This window comes from Lepisosteus platostomus, chromosome 13, assembly GCF_059453375.1.
Source record: "Lepisosteus platostomus isolate fLepPlt1 chromosome 13, fLepPlt1.hap1, whole genome shotgun sequence".
Classification (NCBI taxonomy): domain Eukaryota; kingdom Metazoa; phylum Chordata; class Actinopteri; order Semionotiformes; family Lepisosteidae; genus Lepisosteus; species Lepisosteus platostomus.
Window position 1 is genome coordinate 10,833,694 of NC_142623.1, and position 18,029 is coordinate 10,851,722.

General features: G+C 41.4%; 1 protein-coding gene across 1 annotated transcript; it reads right to left on the minus strand.

Moving 5' to 3' along the window:
* On the minus strand, nucleotides 1-17,746 carry trnp1 (TMF1 regulated nuclear protein 1). The gene has a single exon (XM_088603101.1). The coding sequence runs from the start codon at nucleotides 8,226-8,228 to the stop codon at nucleotides 7,746-7,748; it is 483 nt and encodes a 160-aa protein (XP_088459227.1). The 5' UTR covers nucleotides 8,229-17,746; the 3' UTR covers nucleotides 1-7,745.
* Between the last annotated feature and the right edge of the window lie 283 nt (nucleotides 17,747-18,029).

An 18,029-nucleotide genomic window follows, 5' to 3' on the forward strand; every position in this document is an offset into this window, starting at 1 on the left:
TCTTCTCAGATAACCTTTATTTCACAATTAAAACCTCATACAGACATTCTGCTCAGTGTACATTCATCTTTGTGTGGCCACAGGTTGAGATTGACATGAATCCACATTGGGTACAACCACAAATCGAAATGCATATACACCGTCCCACAAACATTTGTTCAACAGTTTGAGCCATCTCTCTCCAAAGCATGACTCCATGTTGATGTTCTTGATCCTTTCTAGTTAGCGGGAGTTAGTTGATGGTGTTTCCTCTGTGGAGACTGATGTCTGGAAGGCTTTACAACAAATCTAATGCTAAATCCTTTCCAGGGACAGCAGAGGTGGCAGTAGCTGTTTTGCAGAGACAGGCTGTTATGTTCTTGGTCTTCCTGGTGTCCAGTAGCTGTATTATTGAAGGCAGGGTGTTCAATGTATATTTCCACTTGTTGCCATATAGTTCTGTGAGAAATGTAGTCAATCTAATAGGCAAACTGCTTGCGGTGCTACAGCATTCTCTTGTTAAATGGTTAAAGTTTACATGCCTCACATCTTTTTTTCGGCAAACAACACAGTCATGTGCTGGTAGGGAGTTACAAGTGGTTGGGGACTCATGACACTTCACTCAAAAACATTCCTGTCGTTTATTAAAAGTAATTAACAGCTGTGCCTTTCTGTCTCCCTTAAAAAATGCCAAAGTCTGAAGTTTGTGCACGGTCAACAAAAACTTAAATGTACATTCGTACTGCTTGTGGGCCCACATTTCTTTGGGAAAGTGTTTTTTACATAGTGAAGAAAGGAAAAAAAAAGGTCCAGTACAAAGTAAATACAGTGCAGCTGCATTCCTGTTTAGAGTGATAAAGATGTGGCTGCACTAATCATTCTAGGAATTTGAAGTGCATTTTAAAGACTACACCATTCAGTAAAAAAACAATGAGTAAGGCATTATAATGAACATCACAAATGATCAGCAATACATCAGCATCTAAAGATTCCTAAGCTTGGTTAAGTTAGTATATAGTTGAAGCATTTTTTAAATGCTAAGATTTAGTTTAGTTCATTCATAAAAGATCCCTAAACAGACACATGAAATATTTGATACTTGTTTACCTTAGAAGCTCAGTCTGATTTATCTAAGAAATCTAGATTCAATAGTAAGCACTTAATGATGTAAGAGCCTTAAGATGTTCCTATGAAACCCTCACCCATCACTCAGCATTTTTTATTCCCCACATTTGTCTTTAGTGGCTCTTTGTGATGTTTGCATCCTTAAACCTGAGGAGACAGACACGGCCTGTGACCACGGCTCTGCAGGTACAGTAGCTGTGCAGATCTGTCAGAAGGTCAGTGGGGGGTCAGGTTGATTGGTCAGTCAAGAGTTCCCATGCTGAAACCCAGATTACTGCAACTTCCTGGATGTCTGTGAGAGACCTACTGCGCCACCACTCAGTGCTGTTTCTCCTGTCAGCTGCCATGGAGTTCACAATGTGTCAAAAGACAAATGGTTTAAGTGCTGGACTGGGGGAGCATGGCTGCCCTTTCTCCTTCACTTCTTGCTGTGCAGGAGTTGTTGCTCTCTGTTGAGACTATAAGAAGCAGTTGGTTGCCTTAATATGATGTGACAGGTAAAGGTGATTATAAATTGAGTGGGTAAAAAAAAAATATGCAAGAGTGAGAAAAGAAGCCTGTCTCTATTGTATTGTTTATTGTTTTGTTGTACAGGGCCAGCATCAGATGGAAGATACAGCACTGCAATTCATGGCGGGTCACTGTCACATAGGCAACACTGGCTGACTTAAACCCTTTGGCCTTCATTGTACTGCACTAATATTGTACTGTCAGGTCACTGGATGAGCTGGATCACAGTTGACTGATGGAATAGCCCACACTTGAACCAGTAACATACTGTATAAGCTGCAGTGCATATGAACTTGCCCAGTGCTCCAGAAAAGCACTTTAACTAAGTGAATCTCTCTTTAGCTCCCTGACTTATTTTTCTATTGTGATTCCGAACTGAAATTCTCAGATTATTGTGGAATGGGAAAAAAAAATTCCACTGTCGTATTGAGCCTGAAGCAACTGTGAGAGATCTGCACTGAAGCACATAAGTAACAAAACAGAAGAGTCATAATCTATAACATGACTCAAGCAGGAGTGACTACAGCACAATTTGGCTGGATTTTACCATTGCAAAGTAAAGGTGCCCAACAGTCAACTGAGAGTATAGGAAAATACAATAGCTAGTACACCAGGTTTTTTACTTTTGTATTTTCTGAGCAGAACACCAGTTTAATAATTCAAAGACGGCTTGTTTTATCTGGCAGGGATACGGAGGTAAAGCAGAAGCATTGAAGCTAGGCTACTCTAGTGTACTCTGTGCGGATTATATCCAGCTAGAACGATGGTCTCTGGGGTTTTTCTGTTTGTTTCAGGCTCAGAAACGTGCCAAACACCCTCTTACTAGTGTGAGATCTCTGCTGAGGTGTTGCTAGGTTTCTGATGCTCAAATAGCAGAGCCAATGCATTGCCAGCCTAGAATTAACAAAACTAAATGTCACTTTGCACACCTGCAAGAAGTTGTAAAGCCAGTCAAGTCCTTTTTCTGTGTGGCACTGCTTCAGGGCTTAAAGGACCAGCTAAGAGCCTACCACACCGACCGTGGAGTGAATTACTCAACTTTGGCCCTGCTCCCTGGCTTTAGACAGACAATAATTTAAAAAGATCTATAAATCCTTCAGGATTATAGCTACCTTCCAGTGGTCAGGAAGCCAAATGCCATAATCCTAAGAATTAAGAGAATCTCCAGGTGCAGGTGCTGATTCTCTATTGTAAATGGATACTACATTCCATTTTTTTTTAATTGGCTAAGGCTCAAGAACAGCTAAGAACTGGTGCTCTATGAAACAATAGCTTTTTAAAAATTTGTTGCTGAATGCGTATTTCATTTTGCAATGCCAACCTTGCCCAGAGAGAGTTTCAGTGCCCTTTGAAGACTTGTTGCTACAGTATACAGTATACAGTCTTTAATGCTGAAGAACAATAAGTGTAAAAGGTGCTTATAATGTCAGTGGGGTCATTCCACAGATTTCAGTCTTGTTCAGTCCCACATGCCATAACTTTCCTCACATCCTCTATCACAGGAGCTCGCACAGGAAAAGTGGGATTGTTGTGGACTGCCTGTTGAGAAACATCCAGCATTCTGTTCCAGGTGATTGGAGTGCTTAAAGAATCAGAGCACAGAGCAGAGTGCTATTTGGAAATAACTAAAATTGCTTCAGTTATGACTTCATTGTTACACCATCCGTTAATGCATCATGTCTCCAACTCTATAGCAAGGCAGCTGTAGAGCCAACTTTGGCATAGCAAGTGTCTTAGCTGAGTGTATGGTAGGTCCAGAAAAAGAATATGCTATTTGACTTTGCCGTTTCAAAATATTGGCAAAGTTTCACTGATATAAAATTTTAATATCTGCAGTGGCAGAATTCTTTAGCTGCAGTGGTTGGTTATGCTGTTAGGTACTGCTTTCTCATATGCAGGTCAAAATGTAGGATTCTTTTCTCACAAGATGGTCGGACTATGCGTTTTCCTGAACAAATTGAATCGGCAGCCAAGAGGATAGTCTGAGGGAGTGTGGGGGTGTCTCCCAACTCCACTCACACCTAGTAAAAAAGAAGAAAAAGCCATCTCTCCAAGTCTGATTTCTTTAACTACAACTAGAAGGCTGCGAGAGGCATTTTAGTTCTGAACAAACAGGCATGTCAGCTGAAGAGCATGTTAGTGTATTTCCCCTGTTTGAGTCTGCAATCACAAATATTAGAATACCTAAATATACAGCAAGAGTTCTTTCTCTGCATTGTACGTTATTCTACTGTGAGAATTTGGAGTAGCGGAATGAGGTAAGTTGCATTGGATAGATTGTAGTAATGATATGAACATTTGCTGCTTGGGGCTAAGGGACTTGGTAGTGAGTGCTGCAGAAAGCAGTGGCGAATTAGAATACAGGTATGATGAGGCAGATCTGCAAAGCACAGTGGTACAAAGATGCACGTTCCGATTGATTTGATCTTCCTCCGCCCTCCTCAGCGCTAAGAGTCAATAACGTGATCGAATAGGAAGCTCTTTAGGTACACCTCCACTGTGTCCCCTTGCGTGCAATGTGCTGGTGTCAGTGACTCACTGAAGCAGCACTCCAGCCTACATGCAGTACTGTGTCCATCCCACAGAAGTGCTTGACTGAGGAAAATGTTTGATAGCACCTCTCCAACGATTTTATGTCTCTTGGAGTCACGGAGGAAGCATGACTGGTGTTGGTAATTGCTACATTTAAGAATTTCACAAAGCAAAAGAACCGGTGCAGAATTAGTGGCACAACTACATATCAAAGCCATACTCCAGCCCTTTTAGCAGTCTGTTACATTAGCATTTATGAATTTATCTGCTGGCTAGAGCCCAAAATGCATATGCATAAAGCTGTTATAAATTGATTTGAATCCTGAGAGTAATGGGGTGTCTTCTTGTTTTACTGGTTTCAACAAAGAAATGCATAGTTGCTTAGTTTAAAAAGCAAATGTTGCCTGGCTTTGGTGGCTAAATGTTGCCCCTCCCCATTATAGAAAGAGAATCAATTCACTCAAGCAGTAATGGAGGAGCCCCATTCCCTGGGGTCTTTTGCAAGAAAGCAGAGGAAGTACTGTATGATCTTGTTTCTGTTCGGTTCCTCAATTTCTGGCACTTAGAAAAAGAAATCATTCGCTCTAACTGGCCAAGTGAAACAAAACTAGCTATGTTAACTTTGAGAAATGGATGCTTATGAGCCCTCTGTTGTGCATTAGCTATAAAACTCTCACGGTTTTAACTATACCCCTTTATGTGTCACTCAGTAAAACAAGCTAAAACTACATAATAAAAAATCCTTTTAAAGTTATGACGAATGAAAAATTCTACTTTCTTTAAGCAATATGTTCTCTTCACCACATTTTTCATTCAGTTGTATAGAATCATTCTATAAAGCAATCCACTGTATTTCTACAGTCCACCTTTCTGCATCCATCTTTTATCAGGGCATCACTGATCCAGTGGAGGCTGCCTGCAACATGGCTACATGGATCCTTTCCCAGAAGAATACCATTTAAGGTGGGGTTTTCTTTCTGGAATGCCAGTCCATTTCAGGGTCACAGAGAAACGAACAATTTTGAGTAGTTACTCAAACCTAACCAGTCTGTCTTCAGAAAGAGGGAGAAAACTAGAGAAACAAGTGAAAAGCCTTGCACACATGAGAACATGCAGACTTTGCAAATAAATACTTTAGAATATGGGTGGAAAATAGCTTTTGTGAGACTTCATGAAGTGCATCATGCTTACATTCAGGCCAGTTTTTCCCTTTTGCATAAGATTTTTTCTATACTCCTCTTTCTTCAGCACACATTACCCGTTATGTGTTAAGACGTCCGCTGTGAATTCTGAGCCGCCCTTAGAGAGAGGTCTGCTTTGCAAGTCTTTATCGCAACACTTTTATTTACTCTCTGTCACTAAGTGCTGATACTAAACTCTGAAGAACTGCTTAAGAATTAGGACAAATGATCACAAGATTTCTCCCAAAGGCAGGAGGTAGAACCAGAAATGAGGACATTGTATTTTGGGACCGCATGCTGGCTGCTGCGTACCTCTGAGAAAAGCAGTAACGACCTTATTCTGAAAAAATAAACCTGCAAGTAACCCAGTTTTAAAGAACATTTTCAAGGACAAGTGGTAGCTTTTCTTACAATGAGCAACCGGGATTAAAAAAACGCTATTTTTCTCATTTATGTACTGTATCATAAAAATATAACAACATAAAACCCCACACATTAACCCATTACTTAGAATCTGTACAGCATTATAGGTGTAGTGTAGGAAAAATCAAATAATGAAACTTCCAGTCTACTCCAGTGTGAGTTTCTGGAATCAGCTGTTTCATCATATACATTAGTTTAATGCAGGGGTGCACAGCTCCACTCCTGAATTCCTTGGTTTTCTTTCCACATGAATTCCGCATGAAGCTCAATTACCAAATTGAACTCATTGTTTGCTTAACTGGACAAGGAAGCCTTTACTTGTCTTAAGAAGATGGAGATTTAAAGAGACCTATAACACCTGCTGGACAGCAGTCCCTGAGGAACCAGAGTGGGGACCCCTGGTCTAATGTACTGTTATAGTAAATAATTAAAAAGCTTCTTGTACACGGATTCTGTACAGTAATGGATTGAAAGTTTCAGGATTTGACTTTCCCTGGTGTATAGTATTTAAGTGAATTTGAGAATAATAACAATACAGAGGAACCTGGATAACCAGTGCTTTGCTTTAAAAGCTATAAAACTGGATGCAACACATCTCCTCACTACCTTACTGCCTACCCATATTAATTAATACCTTATTTTCTATAGAACATTTTTATTCTCACATCTTTTGTGGAAGATACATGAAGCTGTGTTTTTACGATTTAGCCAGACAAGACCATAACTGCTAGTTTTGTGGTCGTATAAGGACCTGCACACCCCAAGTCAAGTTCAAATAATTATATTTGGAAATTGATTTTTCTAGTAATTTTGCATTGGTATACATAAGTAGCATGCATTTTCACTTTTTCTCCAGTAAATTTGATCTGCAAATTGGATTGTTCTCAAAAGCTACGACGAATAGATATTGTTATCTAGGATCTACTGAGATCCGGTACAATTTACCTCCTGAGAACAGTACAGAAACTTGCAAGAAAAAAATATTTAGTCCTGTCTAGCAGTGTTTTCCAGAAATATCAGTTAGGAGACAGAGCCAACTTGATAGTTTGACAAAAGCTGGAAACAAACAACATTCTGTTAGATGTAATAGCAGATTAAATTGGTCAAAATCTTTAGTCAATCTAATGTACGCAATCTGCTCAGTGAAGATATACAGTACACCACCTTTAGATATACTGTAACTGAGGGTCTCTTTCTGAAGGTGTGTTGTTAAGCCTGTTTGTGGAAAGATTGCAGCAGTGCCTTTCAAGATCATGACGGAGAGATACAAAGTGGATTGTTTGATCTCCATTGACAGTCCTATTCCCCTCTCCACAATGTCTGGATAGCGAAATCTGAGCCTGCTTGCAGAGAAAGGGCAGAGCTAGGATCCAGCTTAAAGCCAATTCCCACACAAGACTCACACTGACAGGTACTGTAAGTGTATCAAACCCCCCCCCCATTACAAACACAGGGATGTTGTAATACACATCTGTCTAAGGGAATTAACAGCTCAGATGCTCTCACTCTCCGGTGCTGTTACATAAGACTACAGCGTAGCCCTTCTAGTGTCATTAGCAGGTTTGGGAATTCAAACCCTTAGCTCAGCAGTGACTGACCTCTCATGGTTATGCAACGCCAATTTTTTACATAACCTGCAAACTAGAACTGAAGACCGTTACCTTACAGCTGAGCGTTGCACGTATCCCTGGAGCCAAAGTCTCCAGGAAAACAGCAGCAGGCTCTGACATGTCCTTGCCTGTTGTAACTGAAAAACAGGGATGTTAAAAAAAAATGACAAAAAAGGATACTTTTCCTAATCCGCCGAGAGGAGTCTCAAAAGTTTTGGTCTGAAGGGTTGAGAGAGAAAAAAAGGATTTGTTGGGCTTTAAATGCGGGGCAAATATTTACTGGCATTTAGAAAGAAAGCAAACCCAGTTTTATGGGTGAAGAGAGTTCAAAGAGCTAAAGGCAATCCAGGCACAGTTCTAGTGGAGGTCACCATGGCAACAGGGCCTACTTGAACTTTACTGGCAAAGGTAGACAGGTCCTGAGACCTAACATGGAGGCAAAGACGATGGTAGGTCGGTGCTTCTTGAACTTGAGGGTCTTCTTCTTCAGGCTGCGGCAGTTCTCTGCGGCATAGAGCTCCCCCTGCTGGGCGGCGCCGGAAATGCGGGCCACCAGCTCCCCGTGTTCCACCACCTCCTGTTCGGATTGCACGAAGATGTCATGGAGCTCCTGCAGCCTGCTCTCCATCTCCAGGATGACCCGCTGACGCTCCTCCACCTCCAGAAGCCTCCGGCGGGCCGCCTCAAACTCCATGCTGCAGCTGGGAGTCACCAGCTTGGAGGACGGGGCGGTGACGGCCGCTGGGGGGGGCTCGGACTTTGGCAGGGTAGCCACCCGCTTGAAGTCCCCCAGGGAGATGGAGCGGCGCGTGGCAGAGGCTCTGGGTTTGGGTCCTTGGCTCTCCATTTCTTGGCAGTGTCCCTTCATGGCCAGAGACTGAGCGGAGCTGGTGAGTAGCTTGTTTAGATCTCCTCAGATGGGAAGGAGAGCACAGCCTGCTCCTACTCCTGCTTCATTCATTAATAAGAGATTCACAGCAGCTCGGGGACTGTGTTTCGGCCTGCGATTGGCTGCCTGGTCGATGACTACATCGCCTGCCGAGTGGCTGCCTTCCTCTCCGAGTCCTGCCCCCTTTCCTGCTTTCCCCCTCACTCCCGGTGCTCGGTGTGAGAGAACTGCTTACTTACCCCCCCAAAAAAAGCAATTGTTTTTCTCTACCTCTCTCTCCACCTCAGCGGTCAGCCCTCCCCATCCACCTCCTTACCTCCCCCCTTCCCTCCCAGCTCCAGCACTCTTCCGCCTCCATCCCTTCCACACGTTGCCCGTAGCAACAAGGCCTTGACGTCAAGTGGCTTGTCTCTGGGGGTGTGCCTGCTCTTCTCTCAGAGCGCTCAGAGCTATCAGCCGCATCAGGGTTGTCTTTCCAACTGCGAGCTCCCTGACGTGGAAGCAGACCTCGGATGACGTTTTTGTAGCTGTTCTGCCCTGAGTGGCAGACAGTTACGGGAGAGAAAGGTAACAAGATTAAAGGGTGGCCGAGGATACGTGCGTGTTTGAGCCCACTTCCCAAAACTGGGAGTTGGGGAGGGGGGAGATTGATACAGCATATTTCACACTGTGCAGGACAGATGACAGCCCATTTGGTGCGTTGTGTGAGCTTTAAAAATATCATATCAGGATAAACACTATAAACAAAGAGGAAAAATTCTATTTGATACCTCTCCTTGTAGGTAAAAAAAAAAAAAAAATTTCAAAACAAGCTTTTTCACTTCTCTTTTTTTCTAGAGTTCTCAGAGTTTCTGCTAGCTGGTGCCCCTGTGTTTTGATCACTTGCTTCCTTTTCAGCAAAAGCTTTGTCTTTTCTGATTGGGGAGACACTCTTTTCAAGAACTCCCTCTTATTTGAACTTGGAAACAAACTGGATTTTTTTAAACTGAGCTGTGAATAACTGGATCAATCAGTTGCTTAATTAGGAGAAGTTAACATGCTTTTACAAATCATACCAGAACCAGAAGCCAATTAACCTACCAGTATAGGACTTTGGACAGTGGGAGAAAACAGGAGCACCCAGAAGAATCCTGCACAAACTCCACACAGATAGCACTCCAGGAATTGAACCTATAACTCCAGCGCTGCAAGGCTTGCTGACTAAATTAGTAGAATAATTTCTACTGTTAGTTATAAAACAATGCATATATAACAGCAGGTCCACACATCCTACAGTTAGCAATTTCAAGACCAAATTCACTTTGATATTACAGACTCCAAACCTTTCCCCTTGTTTCCTGGGATCTTTTATTCAAGAAACACTCCTCTGCTCCAGGGGTAGTCAAATCCCAAACTTTCCAATACATATAACAGCATATAACAGTTGTGTTAAACCTGCCGTCCAACTGTTTGATCAGAATACCAATTCATTCAATTGGTTTATACAAAATAGGCAGCTGGTTATATGGAATACTATATTTTCAATGGAGTGTATCAGGCATACTCCTGTAAGACTTCCCCAGTCCTTGACTACTACACTGCCTCTCCCCAGGAAGCAAGGACCAGCAAAGCAAAATAATTAAAAAAGCAACCGGTCATGTACAAAGCAAAGTAAAAACACATTGTGCCAGTTTCTGATGTCAACAGTGCAGAGGAGGCACATTACAGCAGGATCTCAGATTGAGTGAGCGATATGCGACTTCCACAGCTGAGCCATGCACAGACCAGTACTTTAAAACTCGGATTAGACTGAGAGAGATATGCTACTCTGCCATTAGTCTTGAACATTCTGTTTCTGTTACCTTAAAAGAAACAGAATGTTCCTTTTAAGGTAAAACCTAATTATACCTTATTATATTATTATTATTATTATTATTATTATTATTATTATTATTATTATTATTATTATGTAACCTTATTTTCGTAACCTCAATTTTGTGATTTTTGTGAGCTCGCAGAAAAGACATTTCATTGCCAGCAACTACTGCTGCACCCTGTATTGTTGTGCATTTGATAAACTGATTTGATTTTGATTTAAAGCAGAGTACATCTGGGAGTCAGTGTACTGGAATAAAAAAGATATCTTTCTGAGCAAGTGTTCTGTATAAAAAGGTCTCTCAGGTCTCACCATTTTGATTTGGCTCTTTTATGTTCATCTTTTTAAAAAAAGAGTAAAAAATTCAATTTTCCACATGCAATTTTCTCATTACTTCCATTTGTTTTCATTACTAGCTTATTCCTGGTTTAAGTGTCCAGACAAACAATCCTGGACAAATCCTGGAATCTTGGGCACACAGGACAATTTAGAGACTCATTAATACTTGTACTTTAATATTTTGTTTGTTAAATCATTCTGTCATAAATGCACTGGGCTTTCATCCTTTAAAAATAAAGATTTCTATGCGTAACTGCAACAGCAATGACCACGCACACAAATATACTTAAAGATTCTTCACTGAAAATATGCTTAAAAACAAGCCAAGCAGATAATTGTTATTTTACGCTTCGATTACAGCACAAAACTGTTGTGTGTGCTGTTTCAGTTGAGAATTAATTTTAAAAGGTACATCAAAATTTGGCCACCCACTAATGAGATTGTTGCTAAGCAACAGGCAGGCCATTCCACAGTAAAAACAGTCCAGTTAATCAATCTTCTGCGTTGGCTGAATTAATAAAAGGGGGAAAAAGTGCATGGTTACCATAGCAGCAGACAATAGGAATGTAATCTGAGATTAAAATAAAAATATGACCACTGTAATGGAGGATATCCATTAACAGTGATCACATTTCCTACAGAGCTTTAAAAGCAATTAGGATAAGGGGGTACCAGTAATTAAAAGATATTGCTCAGTCAGCAACACTTCAATCTTTTTGTTTTCTTACAAAGGCTGTTTTTTGGTAAACGTGACAGGCCAGTCACATGAGTTTCAGGGAGTGTAGTCTCCAACAATCCTACATTAAAGAATCCATTCCCCAATTATATAAAAGAGTATTTTCATGTCTTTAAGCCTATGTTTCATTATTAATACAATTTGGGATTTTGTCAGACTGTCCAGGAATATAATTGATTGCTTTATGTATGACAGTGATGGGAGACTATCTGAGGGTGATAGATAAAAAATCTTTTTAACTTCTGATGTGAAGGCTAGTGAACAGGGCATGCTGACAGCTGAGTCACAAGAGAATGACTGCAGTTAGGTTTTTGACTGCTCTGAATGTTTATCTTTTAATACACAGTAAGCATTATATCAGTTGAACAGGGAGCTGATTTTTCATTAATTTTTCATTAATATTTGCTCCTAAGAAAGCCTCATATTTATCTAGGCACAAGGTCCTCTGAAAGGTCTAATGCATTTGAATGATCACTTTCACATTTTTTTTTCAGTAAAAAAAAAAGGAAAGAAAAAATCTTTATAACAAAACCAGCATGTTGAATTATTCACAAAAAGGATTCAATTTTGTTAAGGAGACGGGAACTATAGTACTTGCCACAAATTAGCACGTCACCTGCAGGCCATTAAAGTAATGTCTCGTATATTCCCTTACAGAGTTTCTATTGGAAAAATAACAGATAGATATTTCTAGAGGGACTGGCCTGAGTATAACTCTAAATGATATCACTCCTGCCCCAAGTACAACAATGCTTTGACATCTGTGAGACAAATATGAGCTACCTGCTTGACTATTTGCACGGTGAGGCTGAGCTTCTAGTAACTGTAGTGTTTGTGTCCCCTCTCTTTCCTGCTAGGTATTGCACCGTGGTTTTTGTTTTTCCTTCATTAAGAGTGCTTGATCTTGGCAGGGTCCACACATGGCTGTTTTTTCTCTGAGACAACAGTATATTGAATGAATGTGTTATGTGAGACAATGAATAAAGGAAGCTATTATTAGCTCTGTGACAATGGAGCTGAGTTATCTCCTGGTGGAATCTATAAGACCGGACGATGCTTGGCGCATCACTTCAAACCTGCCCTGCGGACAGCGGTCCACAGCAATGCCCTTTTTCTCAGTGAAGGGGAACATGTGCAGCATTGCAGATGGTCTGCTTCAGGAGCTGTGAGGAAGGAAGCAGGAGGGCCGTGTTACCCTGCGAGAAGGCAGCAATAAAGCAGAAGAAAGCTGACTGCCCCCTCGCCTGTCTGAGCAGCCCTGCCGAGAATACTCTCTCAGCACTGCCCCAGGCGGGGCTTGAGTTTCAATGCCCTGGCAAGGAGCATATCGGCCAGCTTCTTCTCACAAGCAGAAATGTGAAAGCACAGACACATACTGCGGCAAAACGTCTGCTGCATTCCCTACATAGCTAGCCGCAGCCGACTTAAATTTGGGTAACTGTCGTGTCTGTCAGGAGCCATCAAAAACGTACAGTACGCAATTATAAGGCCTGATGTACACTCGTTTGGCATCAATGAATATTTTATCAGATGGTTCGCTGGTCATCTCAAACATTAGCCCTCCAGAGGGAGAGAGAACAGTACGCTTGTGCTTCACGGAGAAAATCAAAGGCTAAACGAGAAATTAAAAAGCTTGACGGAACAACTCAAGTTTACGAGCACCGGGCACTGTTCAGCTTTGGATATTTTTCTCACATTTAAAAAGATATGTATTACATGAGGTTCACGGGAAATAACGCCGTCCAGGAATTAGATGCTCTGCAAATGTTTGATTATTTAAGTATAATAAGGTTTGGCTTAACCTTCTTGGGAAAGAGGTAGCCTCCTGGGCTTAAGGTGAGGAGACTGAACCCAGCAAGGTGGAGATGCAAAGGTGGAGATGGGGTGGATTTAGGATGAACATGGAAAATGCAGGATGAAGTGTGTGCAAGACATATATAGCACAAGTCGGTAAGACTTGTAATGTAAAACAGTTGGATGAGATGGGCTTATCTGTCACTATCCCTTGAAAACATGTGTTGAAAACTTCCATGAAACAGCTCAAAGGTCCTCATTTGTAACCTTTCTTATTTCCTCTTTTTCTTAAGTGTTGTCACACTGTGGTTTGTATTGTTGTCATTGAGAGGCATATCAGGACCAGTGTAGTTCGACTTTTCTTAACTGGAGGTTTGCAAAGGACAGCAGTCCTTAAATAGGGAATGTTTGTTGATTTTTACAAATGACCTGAGACACAAATGAAGCTGCAACTTTAAGTTCACAGCCCGTAAGTGGGGATAAAAGCATTACTCTAGAGCTCATTACTCTCAGCGCAGGACATTTATGATTTCAGAATTGTATTACTTAAGGAGAAATCTGTGGTTCCCTTAATAAACAGTAATTACCCTTTTTGACTGGAACCTTTCAGGATCAACACCACACAATTCCAGTGCTCCAGGGTTACTGTAGCTACTGAGCTCTTCAGTAGTAAATGGAACTTATCTGCTTCCCAGATTGAAACCAAGTAATGACATAACGAGACAGAATAGAAACTCTGAGGGACTTTGTGATGAGGGTCAGGGTCAGGCCTTGGTCTTGGACATCCCTGGTCCTGGAAAGTTCAGCAGTTCCCATGTAGCTGTCCAGGATCAAGACACCCCTGGCCTGAACAAATCACCTAAATACACTCTAAAAAGCATCTTCACTCACAGTCTATCTAACTGTTATGTGTCCTAATTCACAGTCCAGACACATTCACTAAACAATAGTGTCTCTGTATACTCACTGATGCGTGAATCAGTGCTGCTGCAGATTGACATACTGTATACCTGCTGAGTGAACAATAATAATTATGCCTCCCGTTATGCTACACAGACTGGAGATGATTTTCTAATCTTGTAATCACTCGTGGGTGGCACAGTACTTAGTATTGCTGCTTTGCAGAGCTGGGACTCTGGGTTCAATTCCTGCGCTGCTGTACTGGATGTGTGGAGTGTTCATGTGGTTCCCTCCAGGTGGTAGGGTTTCCACCTCAAGACATACTGGTAGGTTAACTGGCTTCTGGGAAAAGTAGCCCTGGTGTGTTTGTCTGTATGTGTCTTGTGATAATCTGATGTCCTGTCCATGCTGCATGCCAGGATAGGCTCTGGCTTCCCTGAATTGGATAATGTGGTTAGAAAATGGGTGGACGGATGCCATCACTAGCCAGGCACAGCACATGTGCTGCAAATGATACAGCTGTAGCAGTTCATTAGTCCAAGTCAGTGATATTTTCCTAAATGTTTCTCATTAGTGTATTATCCCTGGGCAGGCTGAGCAAAACCTGATCTGGGTCTAAATTTCTCATTTCTTTTCAAAATGTTTCTTTGCAGAATGTAGGTATTTATTAAATGTTAGGGGGTTGATCAACATTCAGGGACATCAGAAAAAATGTATTGAAATCTATTGAAAAAATGGTATTGACGAATTATTCAGATATAAAATCTTTCTTTTTTTTTCCAGAGAAAAGAGGCCTTCAGCACTCTCCAGTGAGGCCCTGTGGAACTCATCAAATGGCCAGGGACTCTGTGTCTTTGAGGAGTGAAAGTGTGTGTCCTTACTGCAAATCTTTGAGCTCTTTATTGCAAGTCTTTACCCTTGCCTTCAAGATCATAGAATTAATACATTTTATAATATATTTATAGCATTCTAAACAGGGCACTTCTGAAGGAGTGTTGAAATGTGCATTTTGTATGCTTTCCAGATCCTTCTTCATCTCTTAATCATACCAGCTATAAAGTGGGAAAGACCTACACTCTCCCACCCTCCACTAACTCATAACATGTTTTCCAGTAATTCCCCTCATTGTGACTTTGTAAAAGTAGAGGTATAACATTGTATGAGGAAGAATTTAAAATTCATTGGTTTTGCAAACATACTTTGCCTCTTTGACCCTTTTCCATTGCGAGCAGAGGTATAAGCTGCCTAATGGGTTTAAACATGCCTGGATAGACACAGAGAAGGACTGGTATCCTTCCAAAATTGTTGCACTGCCTGCAACACTGGTGATGATACAGGGGCCTGTTACAGCTAAGTCTTGGCCTCCAGATTTGTTTTACTGTGTCCTCTGAGAGCAAGGCTTACAGAAGATTTACTGAAGAACAGACTTTGGCACAGAAGTCACCAAGAGCCCAGAACAAACCCATACTGCTGCCACACCCCTTAGACTGTGCTGCATTTTGACTTGAGCTCAGGTGTTTTAGCAATATGAGTGTTTTCTACATGGAGAGTCAGTATTGTAGCAGAGTAGACAGAAAGTGAGCTCTCTCTCTCTCTCCCTGCCCCAGCATTCACTGGGCTGCAGCACTCTGCTAGATGTAATGTAGCAGAGAGAGATATCAGCACTTATAATAGCATCTTGCAAGGTACGCAGATTCTGAGGTCACATGCTGTATGTGATATTTATATTGCAGAGCTCCTATACCTCACCCTTTAGACCACACTGGAGACTAACTTCAGCACATGCACATTACTGAACAGTGTTTTACTTCTAAAAAGACAGCAGGTATAGTGCTAGAATTAGAATAGATTGAAATATGAGCTCCCCCTCTCTGCCACCATGACTCCCTAGACCAGTGTTTCCAAACTTATATTGGACCAGGGAACCACATCATTGAGGTCCTTTTCCTTTAAGGACTGTTTTAGGGGAATTGGGTCCATAGCAAGAATGCAATTCAGTAATGTTACTTAAGGTTACAGCAGGGACTGCTTAGCATTGCTTAGTGGCCTGTGGTGGTCAGAGGACGAGGGCTTGAGAAATGTGGCCCCAGACTACATTATAACTAATCAAACAGAGCAAGACTTGTGAGCTCTGTTCCCTGGGCTCAATATTTAATTACACACTCCTCCCACTGTAACTCAGAGAGACATCTGTGCTTATACTAGCTACTTGCAACATATGTCAGTGCTGAGTGCACATCTTGTATGTGATGTTTAGCTCCATGAAGTTGGCCTCCCTACAAACAGCACAATGAAACCCTTTGCATTTGTTTGTGCTCTGTCTGTGCTAGTTTGTGCTGTTGAAAGTAGTGCCTCAGGTTTTTTAATTACCCAGATATAGCACCTTCTTTTTCCAGGGTGTGACGTAACTCAGCTTCCCTACAACAGTGACAAGAGTCAGAAAGAAAGAAGGCACAAAAGCACCTCTGATGGCACACATCAGCACAGACAGAGCATTAATGAATGACACTGGCTTGGCTCTTCTTGGATGTTATGTGCCCTTCTGGGAGGTGGAGTGCAGAGGGTTGCCAAATTCACAGAGCTGGAATGTTTGTATTGGAATACTTTACCAGAACTCCACTTTGACTACCTCTCCTGCCCATGAGAACTAACAGTTCCAGTGTTTTATAAAGATTTTTAAGAGAGATTTGGCATTTAAGTCTCTTGTTTCAACACTGTACAGTACTTACAGTAAAAGAGCAGAGACCCCAGGGTATATTTTAAATGCTAGAAGCATGCCATTATCAGCACACATCTTACATGTGATGATGCCAGCACATTTTCACCCTATTGCTTTCCTTGCACTGGCAGTAGAAATGTTTTTTTATATATATACAGAGGGAAAGCCAGCACTTTGAGCCCAGTAGCATTTCTCCTTTCCTACTTTAGTATTTATTTAGCTTAATGTTATATAGCAGAGAGAGATAGCAGAGCTTCAAGTAGCTGTTTACAACATATGCCTTTTATCAGAGCACATTGAAGTCCTCTTCCACCACACCTCTGACCTGACAAGATGCTAGCAATGTTATTTTTTTTTGCAGACAGCAGGAAATACTTGGGGACCTGGTGCTGTAGGCTTTTCTGCTAGGCTACACCTATAAAGGAGGCATTAGATCACTGTATAATTCCATTTTCACCTCTTCAGAACAAAAGAAAGTGTTTCAAAGAAGAGGAAGTCCCCTCTGGCCCATCTGGTGCATAAAAGCTTATGATCCCAGCGTCTCATCCAGGTGTTTGTCCAAAGAAGCCGGGCTACAGTCTTCAATGACATGGTTGGACCACTTGTTCCAAACTCCTGCCAGTCTTTGGGAAAAGCACCTCCTCTTCTCAGTTATAAATACACAGTCTCCACTCTGTTTCACTGTTCATACTTAAGACACTGAATGCAGTCACCTCCTACTTTCCTCTGTTCAAGACTAAAAAGGTTTGGATCTTTCAGCCTGTCATTGGGAAGGGCCATTTAAGTCTCAGAATGCATCTGGTTGCTCTTTGTGATTGTATTCATTTTCAAATTTTTATCTGACAGCTTTGGTAAATCATTATGTGTTGTGTGTATTACTATGACAATGCTCTTTTTATTACTACTGCTATGGATTTTACCATTGTCTTTAGACATTATTGTCAAGACTTGTCATTTTTAACATGTTATCAGATGTAAAGGCACATCCCCAAATATCCTCAGTCTCTCCATATTTGTCTTGTAATTGCTTTCCTATTTGCTTATTTTTAACTGCAAAAAAAATATGTTTGATACTTGATACTCAGTTTTGGGGAGCTGAAAAGAGGAATTCCAATGTCTTATTGGACTAATAAACATGAATACATATATTCTCCCACATGTATTAATCAGCCCGTTGACACCAGCCAGTACTGATGTGAAAGAGAACAGGGATAGAGGCATGGAGGGATGGAGGCAGTGCAGAGAGACACAAGGAGGGGAAATGGAAAGAGCTAACAGTCTCAGAAGGATGGAAGGGATCTCCGCTCTCGCTTATGGCCAGACCATCTTGAGCACACCCGATCTCGGAAGCGAATGCTTTTTTGTATATTATTATCATCAATGTTGTTTTTAATACCACTGCTAGTATCACCATCTTGCCGTTGTCTTCAGTGGTTT